The 22,550-nt window shown below is 47.2% G+C and overlaps 1 protein-coding gene across 3 annotated transcripts; it reads right to left on the bottom strand.

Moving 5' to 3' along the window:
- Positions 1-2,464: 2,464 nt before the first annotated feature.
- On the bottom strand, positions 2,465-20,677 carry TIGIT (T cell immunoreceptor with Ig and ITIM domains). Of its 3 annotated transcripts, XR_002143557.2 has the most exons (5): positions 17,014-19,095; positions 15,676-16,005; positions 13,478-13,584; positions 4,540-4,830; positions 2,465-3,368 (listed from the first exon to the last, which is right to left on the bottom strand). XR_002143557.2 is itself a non-coding variant. In XM_034658817.1 (4 exons), exons 1-4 carry the CDS (start codon positions 17,087-17,089, stop codon positions 4,597-4,599), a joined length of 744 nt encoding a protein of 247 aa, XP_034514708.1. In that variant the 5' UTR covers positions 17,090-20,677; the 3' UTR covers positions 2,465-4,596. The 3 variants fall into 3 exon arrangements, 2 of the variants coding, with proteins under 2 accessions (XP_034514708.1, XP_011228491.1); XM_034658817.1 differs by having other exon boundaries at positions 2,465-4,827; positions 17,014-20,677; XM_011230189.3 differs by having other exon boundaries at positions 2,465-4,830; positions 17,014-19,091.
- Positions 20,678-22,550: the final 1,873 nt, after the last annotated feature.

Genomic DNA, 22,550 nt, shown 5'->3' with positions numbered 1-22,550 from the left:
GGGCTGAAAGGTGACCTCTTGAATTTAAATATTGACTTGTTGCAACTCAGTCACTGAACTCCCAAGTTCTCCTGATACTCTAGGAAGTAAAAAATAAAAAACAAACATTTCACGATGCAGAGTTTGCCCATATTTGATTTTTGTGAACTCGAACAGCATCTTGCTGAGTTATTTATTTTAATAATTTAAAATAACAATTTCAGATGTCAGATGATGCTTTGCTGCTCACAAAGTAAGGTGGAATGCTTTGGCCCTTGTCCTTCTGAGGATGGCATCCCTATAGGGTACAAAGTGAAGACACCTCTGCTCTCCGAGCACTTTCCTACTACTTCAACTGTCGCAAAATCTTCCGCTCTTCCACCTTCCACTATTCCAAAGAAATCACCTATTAGTTAAACTTCCATGTCTTGAAATCAACTTAATTGTAAACACAAATATGGAGACTGAAGGCAGGGACAATACCCTGTTTAAAAAAGTCATCAATATCCAGGATATGTTTGACTGCTTAAAAGTTTATCTCAAAACACAAAATTTTAAAATACAGAGAACTTGCAGACCCCAACGATATATCTGCAACTCTTAGCATTCCTTACATCCCAATTTTTAAGAGTTTGGTAATTCCAGATACCCAGGTTGCTCCCAACAAGGTCTGATGCCCCCTCGGGGACCTCTGTGGCATCAGCAGCAGCGCCAGCCGCAATAATGAGAACATTAATTCTGTATTTTATAGCTTACAAAGACTCCACCACATTTTCTTCATCTTCCCAAGAACCTTAAGAAGTAGATATTATTATCACCATTTTACAAATGAGGAAACATTTATAATGAGGATCAGGAAGTTAAGTGGCTTATCCGATGCCGTAAAGCCAAATAGCAGCACTTAGCACTTAACCAAGTATCCTCTCCATCCACAACACATCCTAGCAACTTCTCTTTGGATCTCTGCAAAATCAATTAGACTTTTAGCACCAGAGGAAGTATTCTTCACATGAAGTCAGAATGACTATAGTCCAGGGCAAATGGTCTTGCATAACACCTACGACTTCCAAAACTTTTGAACCATGATCTTGTTTCCATGAACTGGATCCCTTAGCTACCTCAGATAGCTTTTGGGAGGAGTCTGAAATAAACAAATGCATAGTGTGCTTTTGGCCTCATGCTCTGTTTTGATTAAAGGAAGAACACAGGGGAAAAAAAGGACACAGGAGAATAGAGCAGGATCTCCATGTTTATTTCTGATGGTAGCCCTTCCAAATGCACAGCATCCGTAGACCCATCCAATGGCTTGTAAACATACCTCTTCTGTGTTTTCTCCATATGCAAGGGAATTACTAGAATTGTGATGTCTAATACACCAGCCATGTCATTATTTACATTCAAGTTAATTAAAATGAAATGAAATTTAAAATTCCGTTCCTTAGTCACATTTGCCACATTTTAAGTGCTCAATAGCCACACGTGGCTAGCAGCTGCTGTATTTAATGGCACAGATACAAAATATTTCTATCATCACAGAAACTTCTATTGGATACTATTGTCCTAGACTCTACCTTCTGCAAAAAAAATTCCATCAAACATCAAAACACCTAATTCCGATTTCCTGAAAGCTCAGGCTCTTGCACACATGAGACTCCTCTGGGCCTCTTGGCAGGTGTACCTTGGAGTGGATGTGGAAGTTTGCTAGTTACAGCCATGAAGCAGGACTGGGAAGAACCAGAAGATGGAATAAAATTCACCCCCCACAGCCATGCTGCTGAGTCCCTCCTCCTTGTGGGTGTGGCGTGCCCACCAGAATGCCGCCCTGTGTATGCAGCACACGTAGCCACCCTGCCCGTCCAGCTCAGCTCTGACAGAATCTGTATGAACCTGAGTGTGTGGCAATACATCTCCACGGGCTCACAGGTGAGAAGGAACGAGTTGTGAAATAAAATTGCATGGGAAAATCCTGTCTACTCACGAAGATCATCTAGCTCAAAGCCCCATGACTCAAAATTTCTCATATTTGTTCAGGGTAATTCTCTGGAGTATAGATCAGACTGTATATCCTTGGGCTTAGAATGTGGGGTAATAAAGGGTGGGGGGTCAGTATATTTATTCCTCCCCAAATTCTCATTCATGCCTTCATTCATTCACCCCCTTCTCCTATCATGAAATCCCAAAGGGATCCAAGAGAGCTTAGGATCACCCCCTGTGTGCACTTACTAATCTCCCACCATCTTCTCCCCTGTAATCCTTTTCTATGTGTTTTTCAAAAGACGTGGTAAGAGAGAAAAGCCTCCTCAAACCCTACTTTGAATCAGAGAAAGAGAGACTACCAGTCAGAGAGATGCCCTTCCCTGATGCCAGCTTGGCTTGGGTTTAGGGTCTAGTGCTGCATGGTCCAAGAAGCATATAACGGGAGCCACATATGCAATTTTAGATTTTCCAGTAGCCGCATTAAGAAAGTAAAAAGAAACAGGTGAAATTAATTTTAATAACATTTTTATTGAACCCAATATATCCCAAATACTATCATCTCAACATATCATCGATATTTTTAAATTACTAACTTGATAGTTTACTTTCATATTACTCACAATCAGCCTTCAAAATCTGGCCCTTATGTTACGCGGCTAGCACAGTGCATCTCAATGCAGACTAACCACATCTCACACACTAGACCGTTCCACGTGCAGAATGGCTGGACGAGACATGTGTCCAGGAACCTGGCTTTTAGGGGCCTGTCTTCTCTGGTTCTCCATGGAAAATCCAGTTTGGTGAATTCCACTTTAAAATTTATTTTCTGTCTAATTCAATCTCATTTTAGTACCTGACCCATTTACCACATCTGTGGGTCCTTTCGTACTTTTATCACCATCCAAATGGTATTTGTAGACACTTCCCTGTTACTATACTCACGTTAAATAACACTGTAACTCTCAGTCTAGCCTTGACCCAGTAGACATCTCCTCCCAATCAAACTGCCACTCTCGTTTTTGAACATTTTAGTTCATCTCCAATCCATGAATTGTGTTCTACCCCCCAAGCACTTGGCACGAGTTCTGCAAGAGTGTGGTGAACCGCTGTGGCACAGAAGAGCATTTTACACGCATCTACCTATCTTCCAAAGGACTTAGCGCTCGGGACAGATTGCAGCTCATCACTCCTGACCACATACCCATTTGGTAAAGAAGTGAGAAAAATAAAAATCACAGTCCAGGGTGTAGGAGTTGAAATGTCTTCTTGCTCAGCCTGCCTCCTTCTTAGTGAGCAGAGCAGTGCTTGATTCCAGCCATTGGCAAATGACAGCCTTGCTCCACATTCTCACTCAGGTCCTCTGCCCAGGAAAGAACTCCTGTCACCTGGGAGCTCAGCCTCCCTTCTCACTCCTGTAGGAGAGGGGGTGGTAGAATAAAGGCCTGAATGCCAGTTAAACAGAAACCAGCACTTAGATGCCACCCAAACCCCAGCGCGAAGAGCTCAGGGGGTGACCTTAAGGGTTCTGAGCAGCTAGGGAGAGGGCATCCATCTTTAAACTTTCTATCACTCTCCCCCCCCCCCCCCCCCCCAGGAAGAGTCCCTATTTTAAAAATCCAAGGTTTTCCTTTTGGTGGGACACAGATTCTTTTCTCACGGGCTTAATAATGGGTTGATAGAGAACAGGTGGGTCCTGGCCGGGGGCTAGGAGGCAGCTCCCACAGCAGGCCCCACACTCCCGTGCATGTCCCCGGCGGGCGTCTGGAAGGCCTCGGGTCCCCTGCAGCTGGCCATCCCCGAACTCGGAGCACACCCAACAGAAGGACGCTCGAACTCTCTGCCCCAGGAATAAATCTGAAGGCCTGCTGGCTCCCTCGGTGCCGGGATCTTCATGTGGGAATTTCAGCAGTTCTGTTCAGTCTCTCGGCCCTCCCTAGACAAAATTCCTGCTCTCACCACACTAGGCTCACTGTTCCCTCCATCCTCCCAGGCCACTTCGCCCCACACAAGCCTATCCTGACCACCTGGGCCTGCACCAGCGTCTCTTCCCAAAGGCCTGGGTCTCGTATCCCTGTCTTCTTACTCCCTTTAATGGAAATCTCATTATCCCACTTAACTATAAGGTCTAAAAGGGTTGAGACCCGAAAGCACAGTTTAGTCATGCTCGAGTCTCCCCGTGGAAGCCGGTACCATGCCTTGTTCATAAAATGCCTTGAATGTGTGAATGTTGATGAAAATGACCATGAGAAATGAGGTGAGTCATACCATCATCACCGTCGTCATCATCGTCATCATCATCATCCACAAAACTCTGCCAATGCCCCGCCCACCAAAGCCCCGCCCAGCGCTACTAGGGCAAGGCATTTCTCAGAACCCCCCGGGTCTGCTCCAACCGCTAGATTCAAAACCAAATCATTTTTTTAACTTTGCATTCATAATCAAGATGCAAGCTGCTTGCTCCGGGTCTGCCACAATGGAAGGGAAGGGAAGGAGCAGAGGAAATGACGAGAAGAGGATGACATTCATTCACTCAGCTGAACATAGACTCGCATGCACAGCAGGGACGAGGCCGCAGACCCTTACACATCCGCCTGTAACCGCAGAGACAGGACCGCGTCTGCCAGGCGAGGCCTCTGGCCGCTAACTAGTCTCCGCCAGGAAGCCCAAGCTTCCAAGGCTCCTGTAACTCAGGACGTTGAAGTAGTCATGTGGCTCGGCGTAGTCATCTCCCCTCTGCTCTGCGTAGAAGGTGGGCGCCGTCTCTGCGTGGCTGCTGCTGCCAGCGGATGACAGAGTGCGGGGGTTCCACTCCTCCTGTTCACGCTCCACTGTCCTGACTCCGCTTTCCGCACAATGGGCTCTGCGAGATTTCTTCTAAAAACAAACAAACTACTAAGTGAGGATATGGGGATGTTATTCAGAAGTTATTCCCCAACATAACACATGGTTACAATGATCTCTCTCTTCCTTTCTTACACACATACACACACACACGCAAGGTTGTGTTCTTACCCACACCAATCTCCTAAACCTTATTTGCTCAACCTCATCACAACTAGATCCCAGGACTAACCACTCCAGTGAGCCTACATTCGCTCCACATGCAGTGAGCCCTGCACCCTTTACTATTCACGACTCACTAAGCCCAGTGAAGCGGCTTTCGCCTCAGCTCTCTTGCTCTCTTTACTGCATCTGACACCATTGACTCCTGCCTTTTTGCAATGTTCTCCTTCCCTGGCCTCCATGGCATCACTCTCTCTTGGTTCTCCTCCTCCTGTGAACCCACACCTTTCCCTTCAGCCGGGCCCCCACAGGAGCTCCCCAAATAAAGGGGTTCCCCAGAGCTCTGCCCTCTGTTTCCTCACACTCAACACTCTCTGAGTCACTTCATCCATATGCCCCTCTTGCAAGCACCCTCTGCCCTCTGAAGATTCCCAGATCTCTGCCCAAACTAACCCCCACAAACATCTGCCCCGAGCTCCAGACCTAGGCTATCACAGCAAGCCCAGACTCACCATGTCTCAAATGAGAGCATCGTGTTCCCTCCCCCACAAACTGATCCTGTCCCTGCATTCTCTGTCCTGGTCCGTGGCACCAGCTGGCCAGAAACCGGAAGCCCAATGTTAAATTCCAATCAGCCATAAAATCCCATCCTATTTTACTCCTCGAATAGTCCAATTTTACTCGCTCTAAAATCACTCCCTTCTTCTCTGTTCCTACCCCCATGTCTCATCTCCCCCCATGCTTCTACACCTGCCTGCCTCCGGATGCCCTCTTTCTTCTGCTCTGACTTCCACATGGCCACCAGCATGGCGACAGTTCAGAACGGGGAGCTGGATCATGCCATGCTTCTGCCTCAAGCCCTGTGATGGCTCCCCTTGTCTACCGAAGGGTGCTTCCTCTCCTATAGGAGCCACAGGTGGATGTCAAGGGGTTCGTAAAACCCCACAAGTCAGCCCATAATTTCGCTCCGTTCCCGGCAGGAGACTGTGTGTGATGCCCCCCAAAACGCATTTTGTGATTTGGGCACACGCACCTTTCCAGTGGCATCTCCTGCAGTGCTTCCCCACCCAACACCCCAACTTCTGGTACAGGGCCCGGGTGCCAGAGAGACACGATTTACAGAGAAGTGGCTTGAGCACGCACGGGCTAGCTCCTTTATGTAATCTCGGCAACAACCTTATTGAAGTTTCTACTTTTGAATGAGCTAATAGGTGCCAACAGGTGAAGCCACTTGCCCTGGACCCGGTTCTGACTTGGGGCCAGGCCATGCTCTTTCTCTTCAGCCGGGCTGCCTCTCATCGTACAGCTTCCGAATGCCATGCACCATTTCCCGCCTCCCCTCTTCTGTATGTGCTACTCCCACTGTCCACTCCTTGTAGTTCCCCAAAAAGTTGTCTACTCTTTCTCCAGACTCAGCTCCATAGCACATTGTCCAAGAAGCCTTCTTTGACCCTTCTGGGAGAATGACGTTCTCCTTGGATGCAAGAATATGTTCCTGGATGTTCTCTGGTGTAACATTCAATGCTGTCCAGAACTTATTGTTACCCCTGTCACCTCTTCAGGCCCCAGACTGTGAGCTCCCTGAGGGTAGGATTGCTGCTGTATTCCTCTTTACAACCTTACAGCCCATAGCAGACATTCAATATATGTCTTAGGACTGAAATGTGTGTGTACACACATTCTTCCTCAGCCCCATATCTCAAAGAAAGAATTTTCCAAACCCGAATAGGGACTCGTGGTCAGATAACTACCATTGCTTTTATGGGAAAATAGGACAGACAGCAAAATCTGTTTGGGAACATAGAGTGTATGAAGTCAGCCATTACCCCCATAGGAGAGCATCGCAGGTGCAGGTTGTGCTAAGCCGAGGAAATCAATGACCAGTAGGCACAGGCAGGATGGCAGAAGAAATGCCTAATGACACCCAATGCAAAGGTGACCCCTCTCGGTCTTACTGGAGACCGCTCTCAACATGCCACTCACCCCCACCGTAGGTCTGGATGATAGAATCCCAAAAAGCCACACACAGGCTTGGAAAATCACAACAAACACAACCCAAATCTCATTCTTCCCACCACTCCCCCGGCCGTGGCTTCCCGGGGTAGGAATCAGCATCAGGACTGGCTAGCGTCAAGCTCAGCAGTGCACGAATATAGACTAACAGGAAGGGCTGGGGGGCTGCATGGATGTACCTCATGAGCAAATACCAAAACTTAGGGCTGGCGCCACCCTGCAAGCCCTGAGGCACTGGGCCCAGGGAGAGGCATGGTCTCGAAAGCACACACACAGGAGTCAGGTGGTCTCTCCCCACTCACTGTTTCGCTCATTCCTTTGCCATAGCAATGGCTGCCCCCTTCCCATAGGTATGCAGAAAAAGCATGGTCATCAGGGATCATGCGGATGCTGGACTTAAAAGAGTACTACATCCCTCAATGTAACCCAGTCCATTTAAGAAAAACAGATACCCAATTCCTTCTCAAAGAACAGATTGTGACATTTGGTGCTGATGTGTTTTCGTTTCCACTCTTCAACAGGCCACCCTTGCCCTGCAATCTTAAAACCATTTTGGCTTCCAAGGTCTTCTGGGAAATGTAAACATGCCTGAGTTGGGTCCCTCAGCTGTTCAGTTTTCATTTCATCCCACATAGGGGACTCTGTGATTGTCAGTATAGAACACAAGCCTGGGGCTGATGTTGTCCTAAAGGACCAAAGGGAGCTACAGAGGTTGCAGCTGGGTCCTAGGAGGACAAACATTGCCCCCGGGAGAATGTGAGGATGACGGACAGTTGGCGGTCACAGTTACGGAGCTGGACACACCCATCTCTCCTCTCCCTCACAGAAGGCCCCCTAGGAGAACTTTTCCAATAGCTGCTTAGCAAAGAATATCCATTCACCTAGTTGTAATCAACCATGCAGTATCAACATTTTTGAGTACCACGTATTATGAAGTGTTACGGTAAATAAAATTTATAATAATTACAAGAACTTCATAACCAATACTTATTACTATATGCCTGGAAAAATGCCAAGTGCCTTACATGAATTATTTGACTTGAGTTTTCCCACAAGCCTATGGAATGCAGCATCGTAATTATTCCCGCTTTACAGATACCACCATAGTAACTCAAGTGGTAGAGCCAGGATCCAAAGCTAGGTCTGTCTGATTGCCAAGTCCATGCTCCTAAATAATGCGGTCAACAGGCTCTCCAGGTCTGTAGGGAATGCTGTTGGTACCCCGCTCAGATCCTCCCTACCTGCCCAGTGCTCCCATTCCCCAGATGCTGGGATTAGGGTTTGCGGGTGGCTCATAGCTGCCCCTTCTCTGGAGAATTGCTCTTGGGCCCTCTCTGGTGAGCAGCCAGAGGTCGGTGAAGACTGAGGTGGGTGTTCAAAAAGCCAGCTCCCTGCCTCAAGGTACAACCAAGTCTGCATACAATTCTTACTGCAACCAAGTCTCCAGCTGAGACCACGTCAAGCTGAGCTTTCTTCCCTCAGCCCTATCCTGCTCTCCTCACTACACTTCCCCTGATAATTCATCCCAATAAATCACTCTCACCAGAATTTGCATGTCAGGCTCTATTCCTGGGGACCTGATCTCCAGAAATCAGTTGCTCCTGGAAGGGGCCCGAGAAACAGAAACGGGATGGGATTGTGGAGGGGAACCCCCCTCCAGCTGGTTGGGAATATGAAGCCCACCACTAGTCATGAGATGGGATGGGACACAGATGGAAGGGGATTCTGAGCTGGTGCCAAGTCTCCGACATTTGAGAAGTATGGGAAAAGAGTGATATTAGAACTGTGGGATTGAGTAGCTTTTACTCCATTCCCCCTGATGCACTGAGGAGAGAACATGACAGGCTCAGATCTATCAGCACCTGGAAGCAAGCAGCACTTGGCAGCATTTCAAGAAACACCCATCTCCAGCACGGAAGACCAGGCACGGGACCTAACCTTAAGAGAGACAAAACTTCCAAACAGGCTGGATTCCAAGCTTGGGCAAGTCTCCTGTGTCTAGAAAAGGAAGAGCCTCTATGACCTGGGAGGAGGTTCCCTGGGTAGATGCACTGGGGAGCCACCTGCTTCTCTTGTAACATCTGGAGAGGCAAAAATAGCCCACTTTCCCTTGATGGAGGTTAGGGCCCTGTTAGGACCTGTCTCCACCTCCCCTATAGCCATCAGCCCTGTATTTAGGGCAAGAGCACAGCCTGCACTAGCTGAGGGAGTGCCGGGAATGCTGAGGGAGGAGAGAGGTTGAGCCTAAATGAGGTGGCTAACATGTACTGCCAACAACGGGAGAACGTGTCTGGGAGTGAATCCTGAGAGTGATGGTCTGTGCTGGGCAAGTAGAATATGAGACTGGACGAGGGGTAACTTGTGAATACTGGGACCCATCCATGACTTAAGATGTAACACTCTCACAAGGACCCCAGAAAAGAAGGCTGATACTCTGCTGTCGAGAGAGATGCTAACACTGCTTTGGCAAATTATGCAAGAAAAAAACAAAATGCTCAGAGAAGTGGGGATGCTATAATGGATGTATGTGAAATCATAAGGAATATATATATATATATATATATATATATATATATCTACCCTCAGTTTCTACTAATGTTTGGTCTTTAACCCTGGTTCCTGACACAATGCTCCTTAAACCCTTATAATTTCCTGAATAATAGGAATGTCTTACACAAGGCTCCTAAATCTCTTGGAATCTTCTGGAAGATAGAAGTGTCTTTTGTTCCAATGAGGCAACGTTGGGTGGGCTCCTGGATGGAGGTTGGTGACCAGAAAGACCAAGCCGTGATTAGAAACTTGGAACTTTCAGCCTCACTCCACTCCCATTCTCCAGAGAGAGGAGAGGGGCTGGAAAATGAGTTAATAATCAATCATGCTTACACAATGAAGTCTCCACAAACATCCCCCATGTATGGGGTTCAAAGAGCCTCCAGTTTGCTGAAAACCTCCACATGCCAGGAGGGTAACACACCCCCAACTCTCCAGGGACAGAAGCTCCTCTGCTTGAGACCCTTCTTGACCTCATCCTGCGTATCTCCTTCATCTGGCTATTCATCTGTATCCTTTATCATCATCTTTATTATATAATAAACTAGGAAATATAAGTAAGTGTTCCTATGAGCTCTATGAGCTGTCAGCAACTCATCAAATCCAAGGAGGGGGTTGGAGGAACTTCAGTTTACAGCCGGTCAGTCAGAAGTACAGGTGACAATCTGGGTCTTGCAGCTGGTGTCTGCAGGGAGGGCAGTCTTGTAGGACTGAGCCCTTAATTTGTGGGTTCTGATGTTAATTCCAAGTAGATAGTGTCAGAACTGAATTGGTTGTAGGACACCCAGATGGTGTAGAAGAATTGGTCAGTGTGGGAATAAACCCACCCATCTGGTGTTCAGAAGTGTTCTGTGCAGTGTTAAGAGTAGAGGGAAAAAGCAGAGTTTTCCCCAATATAACCTACTAAATCAGGGACTGGCAAACTAAGGCCCATGGCTCAAATCTGGCCCACCACAGATTTTTGTACTGCCCGGGAGCTAAAAATGATTTTTATATCTTTAAGTGGTTGAAAACAAATTCAAAAGAAGAATAATATTTCATGACACATGAAAATTATATGAAATTCAAATTTCAGTGTTTATAAATAAAAGTGTGTTGGAACACAGCCATACTCATCCATTTGCATATTGTCTGTGGGGCTTTCATGCTACAGTGGCAGAGCTGGATTGTTGCAAGAGAGACCGCATAGCCCACGAAGCCTCAAAGATTTACTACCTGGCCCTTTACAGAGAAACTTGGCCAATCCCTGTACTACATAATTTTGAGAATCCAATAGCTGATTACGGTTCTGGGGAAGATCCAGGGGACACTCTTTTACAAAGGTAGAAAGGAATGTGCTAGTGAAGAGAGCATCAGCATCATTAGGAGGCTTGGTGGTATCTCTCCTCTGTGTGCTGGGGTGGAGTGCTTTTATAGAACTGGATCCCTGGTAGCTACACGGATGAGAGACCCCAAAATAATATAGGGGCAGATGGCAGAGCTTAAGAAACAAAGTGGATGTAATTACTGCAATGGCAGCCAGAGAGGCCTGACCCACAGGGATATTAAGATGGCTAATAAAGCTGTGTTCCTAAAAGAAATAGAGATGGACAGCCAGCAGGGGCGTTACTTATACACGTAATCAAGAGATGAAGAATACATGAGAGAAGGCTGAGGCCAGCACCCCCTGGAATGTCAAGGTCTCTTGCCCAGTTTCCGGGTCTGTGAGCAGCACTGGGGTGGATACCATCTCCGTTCACCCCTCAACTCCACTCTCCACCCAGCCTTCTGGTTTCTTCTGTCCCGATTGTTTCCAAAGGAGATTGAACCGTAGGTACTGCATCAGTGGACTCCCTTGCCCTCGGGCTTGAGTTTGGGTTCGGCCAATGCGCAGCAACAGTAGGGGAATGGAGGCAAGGAGAGTGAGGTGAGGGTATATACTCCTCTGGCATTCTCTCTGCCAAGGGTGGCCTTGGACTGGCTGTAGCCTTCCCTCAAAGATTACAGTACTTCTCAAGGTGGTCCCCTCCACAAACCTCTCTCTTTCCAGGTTCTAATAATCATCCTCTCCTTTCCCCTGAAGACTAGGGGTGACACCAACACGCTGCTCCACTTCCCCTAATGGTTTCCTTATGTGCTGCCCAGTCCTTTGTAAATGTCTGTTTTAAACTATCCTTAACCTACCCACCTTGAGAGCACTGTGCATTCCCTGCTATATCTAATTATATCACTGTACAGTTGCTGAAAATCAAAGAGAAAGAAAATTTTTAAAGAACCAGGAGAAAAAGCCATATTTGCAAAGGAGCAAAAATAAGATTCACATAATTTCTCAACAGAAATATAAGAAACCAGAGACAATGGAAAAATGTTCTCCGTGTGCTGAAAGAAAACACTTGCCAACATAGAAGTGTAGACAGCACAAAACAGATACATAACTTTTAAGTTAAGGAAAAATAAAGATATTTTCAGACAAACAAAAACCGGGATAATTCATAACCTGCACAAAAGGAAATACTAAATAATATTCTTCAGACAGAAGAATGTGATCCTGGTTACAAGAAAGGAAATGCAGGAAGAAGGGAAGAGCAACAGAAAGGGTAAATCTAAGTGAATATGGACTCTCAAGAGTAATTTCTTTCAGGGTTTAAAAGAAATTTAAAATTAAAATACATGAGGATAATAGCAATAAATTGGGAAAGAAAGTAAAAAGAGTCACCATGTCTAAGATTCTTGCATAATCCAAGAAATGATAAAAGCACTAATTTGTACTAGACTTTAATAAGTCAGGGGTATATTTTGTCATCTCCAGTGTAACCACTAAAAGAATAGCAAAAAATGCCGCTACCAAATAGATCTTTTTTATAATAATAAGTACTTAATTCAAAAGACAGCAAGAAAGAATGGGGGAAAAACAGGCAAAACAAATATGAAGAAAATAAGACGGTGGCTATAAACCCACTTACATCGGTAATAACAGCAGGAAGTGCATGGTCCAGACATAGAAAAGTCAGGGATGAAGAGTTGGGCTGTTAACTGAGTGGAACCAGAGTTGGGGGGAAAGTGAATCAGGAACTAAGGAGGGGGGTCTAGGATGAGGTGGAAAATAATGTTGGCAATCCCAATCTTGCCTTCCCCAAAATGTTTGGTGAGTGGAATTAAGGTGACCTGGGATGTCTTAAAAAGTCCAAAAGGGCAGACAAAACAAGTGGTGGAAATTCTTTCACTAATCAGTAGCTACCAGTTTACAACACAAGCACATTAATATTTTTCTTCACTGTTTACAAAGCGTTCACAGGCAACGGGCCACCAGCTCAGCACAACTGTGTGACAGAGAGCCGGCCTAATCGCCATCATCCGCGCTTGCTACTTGAGGAAATGGAGGCCGCGGAGTTGCGCCATCTTCTCTGTGATCACTCAGTGCTGACGCTAGAAACTACTTCCGCTTCCCCATCCGGCGCGTGTTCAGCCGCGTGACCTCTTAAGCTAGAGTAAAAGAGGGCTTACAGCCTACTGATCTTGCCGTGTACCTTTAACTCCTAAATTTGGGGAGCGTTTATTTCTCATCCTACGGAAGTGCTGGGTAGCCCCGCAATAGGGAAAGGTGGTTAAAATTAAATAGGCTAACATACACACCTCCCTAGCGCAGAGGAGATGCCCCAGATGCGTCAGACTCACAACAGATAAATCAGTCTCTCCAGGGAGTGTCTTCAGGGACAGGCAGGAGCTAGGAACTGTAGGTGACAGCAAGATGGGAAGCATACAGTCCAGCCTTTCTGGGTGGGGTTCCCACACCAGGAAGGGGACAGAAGAAGAGAATAAACAACTTGACAAAAAGGCAGAGCAAGGACCATAAAAAAGCACGAAACACAGTAGGGGAGACCACATCCTGGTCTTTCTCTGGACAGGACGGGGACATGAAAGGACGACGTGGGGGTGGGGGGTGCCCATGACTGAGATGTGCAGCCAGAGTCATTACCTTTCTGGTCAATGTGACCACCATGATGACTGCCGCGCAGATGACTCCCAGCACTGTGGCCATGGCTCCCAGCAGTGGGGTCTGGAACACAGCACTGCGCTCAGCCACTGGAGGGGTGACAAAATGAAGACGAGGGGGTGAAAGCCAGAAGCAAAAGGCAACCATTACACCGCGAAGCCTCCGTGTCGGGGCACAGAGGTGGGGGCTGCCCAGGCCTTCCTCTGAGTTCTGGGGTCATGAAGCCCAGCCCTTCGGACAGCAGAGCATCTGCCTGGCCCGCCGTGGAATCAGCAGCTGAGCTCCTGAGTGGTGTGCACCTCACACATTTGACCCCAGAGCAGACCCTGGTTAACACTCTCTTCCTCTAGTCGACAAAATCGCTTTCTATATAATAATCATGAAATGAAACAAACAATGACACCCGGGGGAAAAAAAAACCCAGAAAGTGAACATTTTCTTTTATTAAATTTCATGTTTATAATCATACTAGAAAAAAAGTTTAAAAATTAAAATAAAGTTAATATTAAATAAAGTACAAAAAAGGGGACAAAAAGCATATAACCTTTCACCGTAAGCCTATCACATTATTCCAGCTTTATCCTTTTTTTCTCAGCACCTGGCACATAGCAGGTGCTTAATAATATTTGTGGTATGAACTAAAGCGTGAACAAATGAACTTCTATTAAGATGTAAAATGTAAGGAGGAGAAGCAGAAGGGGAGTTACGAAGAGAAGTGGGATAGATTCTCCAAGGAGAGTGTGAGAGAAACAGGACAAGGGCCCAGATGTGAGCTGTGCCCTGGGCGGAAGGATTTCCAGGCTGCCGCGTCCCATCCCCGCCTCCTTTCCAGGAGCTCAGGTGGATCCCAGGTGTCCAGGGAAGTCCTGAAAGAAGGGGATAGCAGAGGCTGGGCCCTCTTCCCTCTAAGGCTTTACACGGTGGGAAAGGTGTCTAAAGAATGCAGTCACTCGGGCAAGGCAGTTCTCCCAGTAGCATAGGGTACGAGGGGGAGCCCAAGCACCCCAGAACGAGTTCCTCCTGCCCTGCAGACTCAGCCTCTTGCTTTGGTCGCAGGTGGGGGAAGAGGGCAGATGGGGAGCAAGGTGGTCATGGAGAACACAGCTTCGGGGGGCAGAAGGGCTGCGGTAGGCTGTCTGTAGAACCAAATATGGGCTCTTACCCGCATGCGGCATTGACCTATGTCAGAGCCAGCCAAAAAGAAGCATTTGAAAAGAAACTTTCGAGTAGCCTTTTATCTTCCCCTTCTACACATATTTTGCTCAGTCATAAAACTTCATCCCCAGCACAACTGATGGCAGCAGATAGAAGTTCGGAGGGTGTAGATTAGTGAAACCATAGCATCTCCTGCCCTGAGCTGCTGCAGAGCTCAGCCCCCACCTCGTTAGGTATGGGAGTGGCTGGCATTCACAGCAGATGCTTGCCTGGTGCTCACCGTGGCCCAGGCCGTTTAAGGGCATTTTCTTGTAGTCAGGAATTCAATCCTATGGTAGCACTCATAAGGTGACATCAATTTTCATTTCTCAGATGAGAAAACTGATACACAGAGAAGCTAACTAATCTTGTCTGAAGTCAACAGCAGCACCAGGATTTGGATCCAGGCTGGCTGGTGTCAGAGCCTAAGCTCGTGAGCCCTCGGCTATACTGTCTCTCAGATGCAATAATCCTTTCTCACTTTCCAGAGAACTGCTTTAAGTGTTCAGGCGGATAATGAATGTGAGAGCATTCTGGAAACTGTGAAGTACTATACAAATGTAAATTACTGTATATTGACACTTAGCACACACTGTGTTTTAATCCTTTATAAAACTTAGATGCTAATTCTAATTTGCATGATTGATACTAAACTAATAAACGAGAGCCCTCCCCAAATGACCTTAATGACTTCTTCCCAAGGAACCCACGTAAGATGCACTTCTCACCCAAAACAGCAGTTCTCAATTCTGGCTGCACATTTGAATCACCAGGCTTTTAGAACCCACTACCTCCCAACTTTGCCCCTGGAGATTCTGATGAAGTTGGTCTGCGATGGGGCACCAGCATCAGTATCGTTAGAGCTCCCTGGTGACTCGAATGTGAGCCGAGGTCGAGAGGCCGTGCTCGTGCAGAGCATTCGGCAGGACCCCGTTTCCTGTTCTGGAGGATGAAGTTCCTCAGCCACCCTGCTCCAGAGGGCATACCTGAGCTTTGCAGGACCTCCAGAAAGAGTGTCCCCCTGTAAATCCCATCAGGGTAGGTGTGATAGGTGCAGAAGTACTCCCCGGTGTCATTCCTGGTCAGCGACTGCAGGGTGAGGCCCAGGTCGGGGCCGGGGGCCACTCGCTCCCTGAAGGCTGGGTAGATGTGCCACCCCAAGTTAGCATGGCGAACGGCCAGAAGCTGGTCCTGCTGCTGCCAATTGATCTGAGTCACTTTGGCAGTGGTGGAGGAGAGGTGACATTGCAAGGTGACAGAGCCACCTTCCTCTGCAGACACATTCCCCGTTGTTACTATTCTGCCTGATGCAGCTCCTAGGGAAGGGGAGAGAGCGTGCCTGAGTCCTGGGTCAACAGCTGTCCGTGAAACTTCCCACAGAAATCCCGAAGGGCTTTGAGGCTAGGATTGGCTTCTGGAATGACAGACCCTCCTGCCATCCTGTCACTCCCCACATAGACTGTGACTGCGGCACAGCAGAGCCCTGCCCCCACTCAGGATATTCTGCTGCGATCTAGCTCATCGATTATTTCCATGTGCTTATTTTGTCTCCCTACCTGCAGCATAAGCCCTATCAGTCACCACTTCTGTTGCACTTTATCTTCCAGCAGCCAGTTCTGTGCTGGGCACAGTAGCCTTTGAAATGAAACCTGGCTGTTTGGTTGACTGCCATTTGGGGGTGCCTGGAAAAACCTTCAGGAAAGCCACAAAATCCAAAGGAAAGGAGGATTGGAGAGAAACTGTTTCTCCCAGACAAAACCACCCTCCTCAGTGCTGACCATCCCCAGCACCCTGGGCACAGCTCAACCCTCAGATGTTTCAAAAAAACAACATGATTAAATTATACTATAATTTCTCAGCATTTGTGCCACCTCAGAAACACTTGCCTATGGTTTTTAATACAGAAGGAAACATATCTAACATAAATTCAGTCTATAATGGTAGAATCCCTAGAATCCATGAAGAAGACATTTTTGATCCACAGAAAAAAAGACAACGCTTTTCTAGAAGTTTCCTCAGGGACAGAAACCAGAACGATGGAGTAAGAGTGAACTTCTACAAGCAAACTGATCATCCCTCCTCCTTGTCCCTTTCTTTCCCCCTGTTTCCTTTCTTGGGTTGGCCAGTCAGGCACCCCAACCCCAAGGACTTCATCTGCCACCCAAAACAGAACTGGACCTCCTTCCCACAGGCTGCCTTTTCTCACGCAAGGAGACACAAGACTCTGAAAACCATGTGTTTCCTTCCAACACTCCCCCTTCCACTCCCAGCCTCCCTTTCCTCCTCCACTTCCTCCAGGTCCAAGCTGGATTGTTGGGCCTTACCTGAGGCTGGGGGGGGAGCCTGCCTCAGGCCCTGGACCCAGATCAGGAGCAGATACCACCGCATGCTTCTGCCCATCTGGGGGCCCACAGGAAGCAGCCTAGGCCTCTTCTGCCACCGAAACTGGCGGACTGCAGATGGCAGGCCAAAACCGAGCCTGTGAGGAGAGAGGGTCTCGGAAACACTGAGTTCAGCAGAAACAATGTCAGACACAGAAAAAAAGCTCTCAACAAGTACACAAACTGCATAGGGTGAGCCACAAGAAAGACCATGAAGGAAACACACTAAAAAATAAACAAAAATGTGGTTAGAGGCACATTGGTCTTTGGGTTACTATTAGTCAATCTACTGTTTCTAAGTTCTGTCTTAATGCGCTTGTTTTTATCAGCCTTTGTGTCAGGACCTCAAGGGCTCTGTGTGTCTGTGTAATGCCCGAGATTCTGAAGAACTGGTTAGTGATGGAGTTCACTCAGCTCCCCCAGCTTCATCCGACTAAGGAATCTGCACCTATAAAAGAAACCGAAGTTGGCACACTTACAGACCAGGACCCGTGCTCGAAATCTAATGAGCCATGAATCAGAGGCATTTACTTCAGAGACAAGATGTAGGCAGGACAAAAAGTCTTGGAAAGCAGGGCAACTTCCCTTTGAATGAGGTCCTCTTCTTGAATCGGATTTCTTCTGTCTTGTTTATCCGGACTGAGACTTCATTGAACTCCGGCTTAGTTTCTCTAACCCAGTGGAATCCGAGGAGACCAGAGGAGTGAGTTTTCTTGTGACTGGTGACCCCCATGAAAATCAGCAATGCAGAGAAGCATGAGCCCCAGTTACCTGACCCTGGACTCGTCTGGAGTCCCCAGCTCCTGATCAAGCCCCACTGCTGACCCATCCTTCTTCCTTCCCTCCCTCTGTCTGTTCCTGCATTTATTTGAAAGTCCCAAGGGCCTGCAAATCACCAGACTCAGCACCAGGCTCTGGGGAGACAAGGTGAATAATCATGGACCCTGCCATCAGACAGTCAAAGCTTGCTCTCTGGTAAAGCTTCACTCTGAGGAAAGAACGTGGAGGGTCTCTCTTTGTCTGCCTCTAGGGCTTGCCTCTGCTACCGTGGGCATGTTTCATGGTGTATGTCCTGAAACTCGGCTGCTCTACCAGGGGAACACGTAAAGACTGCTGTTCCGCCCCTCCATTCCAGGCAAGCACACTGTCCAGGCTTCGGGCCTCCTCCCCCTCCCCCTGTAGGATGCTCCATCTCACACCAGTTTCCTCTGCTCCCTGGGATCCCCCCATTCCCAAATGGACATCATGACCCATGCACCCACCTCCAGTCCACCTCCAGCCTCTTAGACAGCATACGCCTCACCGACCTCTCTCTGCCCTAAGTCTGCCTGTCCCTCAAGGCTCACATCAAGAGATATCTCCTCCATCTCCTTCCAATAGTCACAGGGCCCGCAGCTGGAGAAGTTGTAATCCCTTCTGTGTGTCCCAGGGAGGGTATACGGGTTGAACAGGCAGAGTGTTTCCAAAACTGGCTGGCCAGGCAGAGGAGCCAGGGGTGGGACAGCTGAGAGCGGCTAGTGGAAATAGAGCATGAAGAGAGGGACACTGGGGTTTGGGCCATAATAGATCGACAGCCTACGTTTCCATAGTTTGTATAGGTGGGTGAAAACCATAGAGGCAGGACCTGTCTTATATAATGAGAAATCCCAAGAAACTTAGGCTAAGTTAAAAAAAATGGTGGAAGAATTTCTCTTGTTTCTAAGCAATCTGTCTGAAGAGGAACATAGTCAAGCCCATTTTGACCAGTCGTGCTTTCCAGAGATATTTGAAGGTGATGAGTAATAGCCTATGGTGAAAAAAAAATACATAGGTCCAAATTCAGTTTGGTTTGGTGACCTTTAGAAAATTGCTCAATCTCCTTAAGCCGCAGTTTCCTCCTCTGTAAACAAGAACAATAGTGCCCACTGCCCCCCAGCCAAACCCTGTAGGCTTATGAGGATTCAGGGAACTCATTTGTTTGGCAAGCTATTTAGAACAGCACCTGGAACATAGGAAGGGTTCAATGTATCAGTAATAGTATTGATAATAATATTAATTAAAGTAAAACGAAAATTGGAGGAGACTATCCCTCTTCTCTGTCATGCATTTGGGCAGGAATAAAGCCCTGGTCTCTGGATCCCAAAGCCAGGCCACCTAACCTCTTCATTCTGTCATATGCAAACAATATACCAATATGAGGATAAAATATGTCTGCAGAAAAACGGCCACTATACCAAGCAGACCATGAGAAGACCTTGGAGGAATGTGAATGACAGAAGAGTCTCTCCAGGAAACCTTCCAGAAGTCCCTCCTGGAGCCTCCTACCGGGGCTCATCTGGACACGTAGCCAGTATGGCCACTCACTTGGCAGCGGCCGCAGCCAGAGCTGAGCCGGCCAGGGGTGAGAAACAGGTCTGGGCCGAGAGCTCCCAGGGCCACCCTGAGCCTTTGGAGGCAGTCATCCGTCCCTGCAGCCCAGCGCCTGTAGCACGGCGTGAACCTCTGTGGTCGTTCAGGAGCTATCTCACATCTCTAAACGAAAGTTCTAAAACGAGTCACCATAGTTTTTCTCCGCTGACTTTGACAGCTGTGGGCTGCACAGCTTGGTTAGCCCCGGTGCAATTGTGCAGGTGCTGGAAAGGGACTCCATTTGCATCTAAAGGGGGAAGAAGTGCTGGCCTAGAACGTAGAACATTCCCCAGATGCCCCAAGTGCTCTCAGGGCCCAGCCTTCCCCTCGTGCTGCAAGCCCCCTGCCAGCTCTACCTGCTCCCCCTAGAGGCCTGTCAGGATCACCGCACTGGGTGGGGGGGCTGAGACTGGCCCCACTTTCCTCAAGGCCCACAGCTTGTACACAGGAAACACCACCTGGGGCACAGAACAATCTCTCAGGGGTGCTTTTGAGCTTCAGCCTCTCCGAAGGCTTCCCTCCGGCTCAGAAGTGGTGGGGAGCTCCAGGGATACCACAGGTTCCTCTCCCTCCCCTTCCCTGCCTTTAATCAAGTGCAACATCCTGCAGCTGCAGAAGAGGTGACCTTGTTAGCCGGGGGCGCCCACTCTCTTCCTCACAGACCAGCGCCTCCTGGCGGTAGGCTCTATTGTGGAGAGGGGGTGGCGGCACGGAGACCCCTGCCTCCTGCAGGTGCACAGAGGGCTGAGGGAGCAGGGAGACAGGAAGCGGGGGAAAGAAAGTGGCGTGGACACTCGGGGCACCTGGAAGAGCCCAGGCCCTCCAGCATTTGCCATAGCAAAGCCACCTCACAGCAGAGCTATCTGAACAGAGGAGTGGTCGTTCCAGAGCCCCTGCGGAGAGAGCTACCTGAGAAAATCGGAGATTCAACATAAAAGAATGTCTATGACTTCAGGATTTTTAATAACTCTGTGAGCCACAGGGCTTGTTAGCTGAACTGGCTCAGGACAAATGCAGATGAGGAGATTTGGGGAGTGGGATTGCTGACTGTTAGTCTAAGCTCCCTCAGGTGAGGTGACTCTGAGGACCTCCCCCACAGAGGCTGCCAAGGAGTTCAGTGGACGGTGGGAAATTTCCTTTGCCTTCTCAGCTGTGAAAATAGGACAGAGATGCCCCAGGAGAGGCTGGAATACAGAGTCAGAAGAAAAATCTTTGGGAAGAAGCAGCTGATCTCTCCTCAGCTTGGGCCTCTGGGCATCTATTCACAGCCCACCCACCCACCGACCCACCCACATCACTGCCCTCTTGTCCCTTCTCCATCCTAGAGGTGAACATACTATCAATCCAGCCCCAGGCCCCGTTCGCCTTGAGAAAGGTATCCTCTACCCCGGAGCCTTACCTCCTACTTCCTGCTACCGGGAGCCCCCGGCATCCCAGACAATGAGGATGGGGAATAGAAATACAAGAAAACACAGCACTCAGAGAAGCTCCTAACCATTAAGGACTCTCCCTCCCCCACTGAAAAGAATGCCAGGCCTAAACGATTTCACAGGGGGACTACAGCAAGCCGTTAGAGAGCAGATCGTTTCAATGTTACTTAAAATATACAGACATACAACACGAAGGAAAACTTCCAAATTAGGTGTTTTGAAGTGAATTTCCAATTGATCGACAAATGATTAAGATTGCACACAATACAAGAAAATCAGATCCTAATCTCTCATAAATATTGAAGGAAAAATTCTAAATAAAAATTGTCTCACGGATGCCAATAGCATATTGAGCAAAATACACAGGACCAGGTACAGTCTATTCCATGATTGCAAAGATGATTCAATACTAAAAATTCATTCACATTAAGTACTTATCTACATAGAAAGAGCAAATTGTCATTTCCTTTGATGCTGAAAAGAAAATTCAATCCCGTGACGGAGAAAAAACAAAACAAAACAAAAAACACCAGTCAGCAAAATAAAAATCGATAAATTATTTCTTAATGTAATCACACACACACACACACACACGCCAGCCCCAAAGCCAACATCTTTTTTGATGGGAAGACACCAGAGGTATTCCCACTGAAGTCAGGAATAAGACAAGGTAATTACTCTTACTGCAACAAGTTAACCACTTATCAGAAGTATAAGCCAGGAACGCCCAGATGGCTCAGTTGGTTGAGTCTCTGCCTTTGGCTCTGGTCATGATGCCAGGGTCCTGGGGTCCAGCCCCTGCTCAGCAGGGAGCGTGCTTCTCCTTCAGCCGGACACTCCCCCTGCTTGTGCTCTCTCCTCTCCCTCTGACAAATAAAATAAATCTTTTTAAAAAAAAGTATTAGTCAATTTGATTAAATAAAAGGAGCAATTAGAGGCATAAGAATTCAAAATAAAGATATAAAAACTCTAGTTATCCATGTCAAACTGGCAAAATATAAAATCAATATAAATAAATAGTCTTCCTATGTCCTGGTTGATGATTATCAACCAGTTAAGAAGATATTTGGAAAAGAACCCTCATTCACAATAGCAGCAAAAAAAAAAAAAAAGATACTTAGGAATAAATTTAATAAATTTAACAAGAAATGCACAAAAACCACACCAAAAAAACCCTTCCTAAATGAATCAGATATTCAAACATACTTTTAAATTAAACCATAAAAATACTAAAAGAAAACATGGGTGAATTCCTTTAAAACCTGAAAGTGAGGACAACCTTTTTAACCGTGACTCAAAATCTAGGATCAATAAATACAGTTTGGTGAGGAATTTGACTACATAATTATTTTTTTTAAAAAAGGCTTTTGCATTAAAAAAATCATAAAGGTGAAAAGACAAATGACAGAGTAGGAACAAATATTTGTAACTTATTTCACAGCCAAATGACTCATCTCCTTAACATAAAGAATTCCCAGAAATCAAAAAAGACCAACAACCCTGAACATGCCAAAATACACGAACCGACGGTTTATAGAAAAAGAAATACAAATGTTCCTTAAACAGATGGAAAATGCCTCAACTTCAGTTGTAAAAGGAGAGATGAGCATTAAAACTACACTTAGGAGGCGCCTGGGTGGCTCAGTCACTGTGTCTGACTCT

This window comes from Ailuropoda melanoleuca, chromosome 1 (assembly GCF_002007445.2).
Source record: "Ailuropoda melanoleuca isolate Jingjing chromosome 1, ASM200744v2, whole genome shotgun sequence".
NCBI lineage: Eukaryota > Metazoa > Chordata > Mammalia > Carnivora > Ursidae > Ailuropoda > Ailuropoda melanoleuca.
Note: the sequence above shows the minus strand (reverse complement) of the source record. Positions and strands in the feature narration are given on the sequence as shown.